Raw genomic sequence first — 7,445 nt, forward strand, 5'->3', positions numbered from 1 at the left:
CATGCGGCTCAGCTCTGAGCTGCAGGGTCTATGAGATGGGTGCAGTAGCAGGACAGCTACGGCAGAGCGTAAACACAGGTTACGGGGCGGGAGGGGGGCTGTTCTGTGGCTGTAGGACCTCCGCCTCCCCAAGCAATGGTAGCTTCCATCAGCCTAGCTACCTCTACACTGGGGGATAGGTTGGCATAGCGATGACACTCAGTCCTGTAGCCTGACCCGAAGCTGGGTATATATAATCGTAACTTGAGGATTAACAGGTTTTTGTTTTAAGATCAGCCCCAGTAAGATTATTGTAAAATTATCATATAATTTGGGAACCCCGATGTGCACAGGTGCAACACTCACACCACAGGAACTCTATCTCTCTCTATATACAAATATATAATTTATTAATAATTTAGCAAAGTTCGACACACACTTAATCTCAACAAGGCAGATAGAGATAATACAGAAAGGACATTTGGACGTCCATCCTTACACCCTTATCTTTCATACTTAACCATTATCTTTCTCATCACCGTTATCATCCTCATCTTTTCCGGTGGCCATCATTCTGGCCCCTTCCAAGGTCTACATCACTCCAATCTATCTGCTGCCCCTGAAATGTTACTTACATAGTAGGTTATGCTGATGCCGCCATGACCAATACATATTTAATAGAGGTCCTTATTTGTATTTTCTTCCCTTAAGGTATCCATTTTCTATAGGTTAGTGTATGTATGATGTTACCCTATTAGCATACATGTCAATTTGCATTCATGGCAGCTTTCCGGTCAAAGGTTCTGTCCGGAACTTTCCGGATGCTGGTGTCAGCGATGTTCTGTGGGTGGCCAATGTCAGTATTCTAAACAAAATTTCACCTCTGGCATGCCACTTCCAGTTCCCTATAACTTATAAGTTACTTAAGTTTATCCATACCAAAGGTTATAGGCCTCAAGCCTCACACTATCTATTAAAGCCAAATCTTACAGGATAAAAGCCTGTAGGTTCCTTGCATTACTACTAAATATAATAAAGCAGGATAACAAAGCAATGAATATAATACAGGTAAGCTGGCCCACCGGGCTACAGTCCCTAGCCCCCACTGCTCTAAGTCACTAGGCCGCATCCCCAGAGCTGGGGATAGAACCCAAGTGTCCTGGCTCCCAGCCCCCACTCCCCTCCCAGAGCCAGGGATAGAACCTGATGACCAGTTTTAACTACTGGATCCCACTCACCTTTCTATGGACTGAGGGACCCTGATTTCCAGTCCCAACCCCACGCTGCTCTAACTACTACACCCTACTCTCCACTCTGCAGAACCCAGGAGTCCTGCCAATCCCATCCCCCACTCCTCTAACCTACAGCTCGCCACTTCTCCCAGGGACGGGAATGAGACCCAGAAGTCCTGCCCTTAACCCACATGCCCTTAGCAAGCCAGGAATAGGACCAGGACTCCTGCCACCCCATCCAGTCTGTGACCCACTTCCCCAAGTTGCCCCCCATCACCCAAGATTTAAAGGGGAGGCGGTTTCACTCATGCCTGTGGTTGTTTCTCAGCAGGAAGAGTGGCGAATTTCTCAATGTGCTCGTATGTCCAAATTGTGTCATCGTTGGGTGGGGGCAGGGCTGGGGAGGGATCTAGGAACTTATGGACTCAAGCAAACAAAAGTGCATTACATCAGCGCATGTACCAGAGCCCTTCTATAAAAGGAGGAGAGACACAGATATTGGCAAATCTTTTCTGCTTCACTGAACTATCCGTCTGCTCCACCCCAGCAAACGCTACTCAGCCTGAAGCCCCTAAGAAGTTTTGGTAAGTAACATCCCTCTGGTATGCTGCTGACCCCACTTCCCTCCCAGAGCAGGAATAGAACCCAGGAGTCCTGGCTCCTGGCCCTCCTTCTCTAACCACTGGGTTCCAGTCCCCTCTTGGAGTCAGGAAAAGAATCAGGTTGGGCGAGCTATCTCTCATTGCTGTAGGGAGCAGCCTTCTTTGACACCCTCTGTTTATAGAGTGGCCGGCTGTGTCTCTTTACGTCAAACGGAGCAGCCTGTTTTGTCTCTGTCTTGTTTTTGGTTCTCGCTGTATTCTCGGAAACAAAGTCATGTTATGCGGCAATCTTCCAGCAGGAGTATTTGAGGTTTCTCTATGACTTCTCCCTGTGCGTGCCACAAAAAACCCAGCCACGAAGAGGTCAGAGCTGTTGCTACCCCAGAACTGTGGCAAATGGCTCTGTGGCTCTCCCCATCCTTTCGGCCCAATCATGCATATGCAAGTTCCCTTCTGATCTCATTTCAGCCCTTCTGTGAAAAATCCTCCAAAGACCCCAGGGTGGATCTACTGCTCCCCCATAACCATGGAGGCTTCTCTTGTTGTCTGCATCCTCGCTGCTCTCCTGGCTACGGGTGAGTGGGGTCTGTTCCTACAGGGGCTGATTTCCTAACTTCTCCAACGGCCCAACGGCCCAGAGCCGCCTGCTGGGTGAAACTGTTACTGAATGTAACCGAAAAGAAGCCACAGGATAACGAGGGCTCAGCTGGGGGCGTCCAAGTGACAGCTTCCGAGGAGGAGAGGGCTTGAAGTTACAAAGTCCCTGTGACAGCGAGTGAAACAATTGTGGAAATGAGAGGAAATATTTATAATTTAAATTGCAAGAACTGTGTCGTGACTGGGCACCTTTCAGAGCTGGCCAGAGGCCAAGGGCATTTCGAACGGGATTGTCTGTTGTGTGACAGGCAGCGGATCTGAATTTCAGCAGCAGGAGCTCAAGAGAATCTGAAGGGCTGGTCTATGTGATCCCCAGCCGGTGTCAGGGGGGCGCAGCTACACTGGAGTCAGTGGGGCCAGGGCCCAGCCGGTGTCAGGAGGGCGCAGCTGCACTGGAGTCAGTGGGGCAGGGCCCAGTCGGTGTCAGGGGGGCCCAGCTGGACTGGAGTCAGTGGGGCAGGGCCCAGCCGGTGTCAGGGGGGCGCAGCTGCACTGGAGTCGATGGCAGGTGCGACTCGGCCCTTGCTGCACCGCACTGGAGAGCGACACCAGCTCACACCCGCTGGGGATCTCTCTGGGGTTTGTGAGGTGGGAAAACCCACCGGGGAACTAAAATCTGCAGCGATCCCGGGGAGACGCAGCCCCCGAGCAGCGTGAAATGTCTGTAGCCAGCGGGGACCAGGGACCAAACTGGGGCAGCGCGGTGGATGAGGGCAGGGCTGGTGGAAGGATGTTTCGCACCCTAGGCGAAACTTCCACCTTGCGCCCGTCCCCGAGCCCCCGCCCTGAGGCGCCGCCCCCTTGGCAGCAGCTCACCCCTGCCCCGCCTCCTCCCCGAGCACGCCATGGCTGCTTCACTTCTCCCGCCTCCCAGGCTTGCGGCGCCAATCAGCTTAGGTGCCGCAAGCCTGGGAGGCGGGAGAAGTGAAGCAGCCACGGCGTGCTCGGGGAGGAGGTGGGGCAGGGGTGAGCTGGGGCAGGGAGTTCCCCTGCGTGCCGCCCCCCCCCTTGCTGCAGGCGGCCCTCCCCGCGCTCCACTGCCCCAGCTCCCTCCGCCTAAATGCCAGCAGCGACCGGGGCGGCCGAAGATCCGGCCGCTGCGGTTGCTGCCGAAGAAAATGGTGCCCCCCAAATCCTAGTGGCCTAGGCGACCGCCTAGGTCGCCTAAATGGTTGCACCGGCCCCGGATGAGGGACCCCAGGGCGCTGTACCCGGAGCTTCCCCACAGAGCCCTGGGGAAGGCGAGGGAGGGACAAATCCAGGTGGCTCATGTTCTCTCTCCGTCCCCAGGGGCCTGTCTGCGGTGTGAGCGTTGTGAAGAAGAAGGAACCAGCTGCACGGGAAGCCTACAGACCTGCACTGCTGGGCAAAACTCTTGTGGCGTCATTCTAACAGAATTGACACTCGGTGGGTGAGAGGGACCCGACCCAACGCGGGCCAGGGAACAGGCTGGGGAGCCAGGACGCCTGGGTTCTATCCTAATCTCAGCTCCAGGAAGGGAGTGGGGCGGATGGGTCTGAGCAGCGGGTAAGGAGCCAGGACGCCTGGGTTCTATGCCACACCCTGTGGCTAGCTCCCCAACGGGGCCTTCGGCTCAGCACTGCGATGCCGAACCCCCAGGCGACTCGCCAGCCAGTGGGCCGGGGCCCGGCTCCCTGTACGGTGCATGGGGAGAAGGAGGCACCTGAGGAGGGGATGCACCAGAGGCCACTGAGTGGGAGCCACCTAAGCCAGCCAATAGGAAATGTCGAGGAAAGGGGAGTGACCTAAGCCTTGTCCCTTACCCAAAGTCCCTTACCCACTAAGTCCCACCTGCACAGAGACGCCCAGCTCTGCTTGGGGTCCACAGCCCGGAGGCCCTCGCTGGGCGTCCGATATCTGAACCGGGTCAGCCCTTCCTTGTCAATGCCAGCAGTGGAGGAGGGGCTGCCAGGAGACCCCAGTGGCTTGGCACTGAACTGGGCCCAGGGGGAGGCAAGTTCAAATCCCCACTCGGCCCGAATTGGGAACTTCAGCCCAGATCTTTCCCCACCTATGGTCGTGCCCGGCCTCCGGGCGGGTCTCTGTACGTCTCTCCTATTGAAGCCGCCCCACATTGTATGAAATAGTTAAACATTCCACTGGGAGCATCTGACCCACTGGACTCCTGGGTATACGGGGGGGAGCAACTGCCCCCCCCCGCCCCTCCCCATCTCCTCCCCCGGCTGGGCTTTGTGCAGAGCCTGATCCGGTGGGCGTGCTCCAAGGGCATCTCCTGTGTCAGGCCCCGCAGGTGATATCAGCAGGGAAACTATGAGTCTCTGAATCCCGCCACGGCTAAGGGGTGAGCTGGATGCCCGGTGTTGGGATTTCAGCAGCCAGCATGTACCCCCCTGGTGGGAACTTTGGCAGGAGATTCGCGGCAGCTGAGTGGGGAGCAGGCCGATCTAAGGGCTGGGTTTAGGTGCTGAAATCGCTTTCTTTAGCCCTGCGGGACTTCGAAAGAGTCACTTCCCCTCCCCGTGCCTCAGTTTCCCCATGGGTAGAGGCAGGCTAATGGCACATGGGCATCATTGTGAAGTGGGCGTCAATGGGCTGGGAATGGATGGGGGAAAAAAATCTCTGTCTTCTCCTGTGCAGAGGGAGAGAAGACCCAGACCATTATCAAGGGCTGTGCAACATCCAGCCAATGTAACACAAGGTTCGTCTCGACAAATTTTGGGAAGGGAATGATGACAAGGACGAGCATCGCCTGCTGCCAGACGGACTCCTGCACACCGACGCCTGTTAAAGGTACATCTCCCATCTCCTGCACCTCCTGCTGCCTGGAACCTGCCCCACATTAACTTCCTGAGACTGGTCCTCCCACCCTGCAGGGGGCGCCCCATGGAATAACACTGAGCCCCTGGCTGGGTGGAGTTTAGTGGGCGGGGCTCTAGGCTGCCCCCAGGTGTGAACCCAGCTGACCTCACCCGGGGCGGGATCCAGGGCTCCCTGCTGCAAACCTCTCCCCCCCCCCGCTGCCCCCAGAGCTACAGCTCCCCCTGCAGGGGGCGCCCAGGGCTGAGCTGTTCAGCCCCCAGCTGCTCTCCCTGCCCCGACGCCTCCTGGGGCTCGTCCCCCGAGCTGACTGCGTTTGCTCCACTTCTTCCCAGTGCCCCCGGCTGACACCAAACCCAACGGCCAGCGCTGCCCAGCCTGCTACGCTCCGTCCTCTCAGCAGTGCCGTGAAGAGACCATACAGTGTACTGGAGCCGAGACCCAATGTATGGACATCGCCGGGCCCCTAAAATCTGGTAACTTCCTTTCATTTGTTCTGGGGTTATTTTTCCTTTGCTGTCCCGCGCCCCCAAGGGCAGAAGCGAGATGCTGCGTGTCATCCGCTAGATAAAGGTATCGGCTGCAGATCAGGACACCTGGGTTCTGTTCCCAGCGCTGGCCTCTGGTGTGACCCTGGCCCAGTGTCTTCCCCGCCCTGTGCCTCTGGTTCTCCTCCATCCATTGCCTGTCTATAGTTTAGTCTCTAAGCTCTCCGTGGCAGGGACTGGTTTAATATTGGGAGACCCAGTCGTGCCAGGCACTGAACAGACCCCCAGCGAAGATAAGGGACCCATACTGTGCTGGGCGCTAAAGACTTATAGGGAGATATAGCCCATGCCCCAAAGAGCCTGCAACTGTAACCCACCCACCTCCTGGGTGGGGTGTCCTGTCCACTGTAGTGGCACCCAAACCACTTAGCGAGAAGGAGTTTGCTTAACAGCCAGTTGGCTTTTGCCTCATGCACTAAGCTCCAGAAGTCCCCGGTTCGATCCCGCCCGCCAACACCTGGCGTCTGTCGGTGTTACACAATCTCTGTAGGCATAGTGGGGATCATTCTCCTAGTTTCAGAGACTGGGAAACGGAGGCACAGAGTAGTGACATGACTTGCCCAAGGTCACACAGGAAGGCTGTGGCAGAGCTAGGAATTGACCCCAATTTTGCAGGATCCCATCATGATGCTTTAACTCATTATGAAGCCACCCTTCATAAAGATCCCACCGCTTCCACCAACAGGGAGCTGCTACTTTGCAGCATGAGTGGTGTGGCTAATACAGGCCTTATCCAATCTCGGTATCCTCAGTGTGCTCTAGATCACGGCTGCAAGTGACTTATTCAAGGACACACAGTGAGTCTGCGTCACAGTAAAGGAGAAGAGGGAGACATGCTGGGGGCAGCAGAGCCAAAGGGGAGGCGGTGGGGGGCCTCGGCGGGGCTCAGAGGGGCAGAGCTGAGGAGGGGCAGGTTGTTGTGTCCTGGTCCAGTTCAAGGAATGGATCGGCACCCCTCACACTGATCACCTCCTTTCCTCCCCCGCATGCAGGTGGATCTGCCACGAAGACCGTCATGAAGGGCTGTGGTACTCAGTATGTCTGTGACCAAATAAATGAGGGTTCTGGGACCTTCGCAGGGATCAAAGGAGAGGTAACCACGGCCAGATGCTCATCAGTCTCCAGCGCAACCAGCACAGCTCTGGGACCAGCCGGGCTCCTCTTCCCAGCCCTCGCTGGGCTGCTCCTGCTGAAGTTTCTCTCCTGATTTCCCACTCGGTGCAATGGCCACGCCGCACTCAGTAACACCCCAGCCGCCTGTGTTAGCCCCTCTCGGCAGCCGCTCTCCCCTCCCAGGGGCTCTGGGCTCCCGCCTGGATTCGCTTCCCCTTTATATTGTTCCGCTTAATAAAACAAACTGGAGACCAAAGTCTTTAGAAATCTGTGGGGGGAAATTTCAATTCTCATGGGCGGGGCTGTCAAGAAGCCAATTAGTCAGTGACCCCTAGTGGTGAAATGAGGCAGCACAGGCCAGGAGCTACAATACCCGGGGGGACCACAGGCTCAGTCCGGGTCCAGCAGACACAGTAAAGAACTTTCCTTTATAGTCATCACAGCCAAGTCCAGCCTCTCCTGCCCTCGGCAGCGCCCCCTACAGCAAGTCCACCTGAATTACATGCCACTTTGGA

General features: G+C 56.4%; 1 protein-coding gene across 1 annotated transcript; it reads left to right on the top strand.

Moving 5' to 3' along the window:
* Positions 1–1,680: 1,680 nt before the first annotated feature.
* LOC135892514 (phospholipase A2 inhibitor gamma subunit B-like) lies at positions 1,681–7,186 on the top strand. The gene is made up of 6 exons (XM_065420307.1): positions 1,681–1,795; positions 2,282–2,388; positions 3,761–3,877; positions 5,090–5,242; positions 5,605–5,745; positions 6,810–7,186. The coding sequence occupies exons 2-6, from the start codon at positions 2,340–2,342 to the stop codon at positions 7,022–7,024; spliced, it is 675 nt and encodes a 224-aa protein (XP_065276379.1). The 5' UTR covers positions 1,681–1,795; positions 2,282–2,339; the 3' UTR covers positions 7,025–7,186.
* Positions 7,187–7,445: the final 259 nt, after the last annotated feature.

Source organism: Emys orbicularis, chromosome 20, assembly GCF_028017835.1.
Source record: "Emys orbicularis isolate rEmyOrb1 chromosome 20, rEmyOrb1.hap1, whole genome shotgun sequence".
Classification (NCBI taxonomy): domain Eukaryota; kingdom Metazoa; phylum Chordata; order Testudines; family Emydidae; genus Emys; species Emys orbicularis.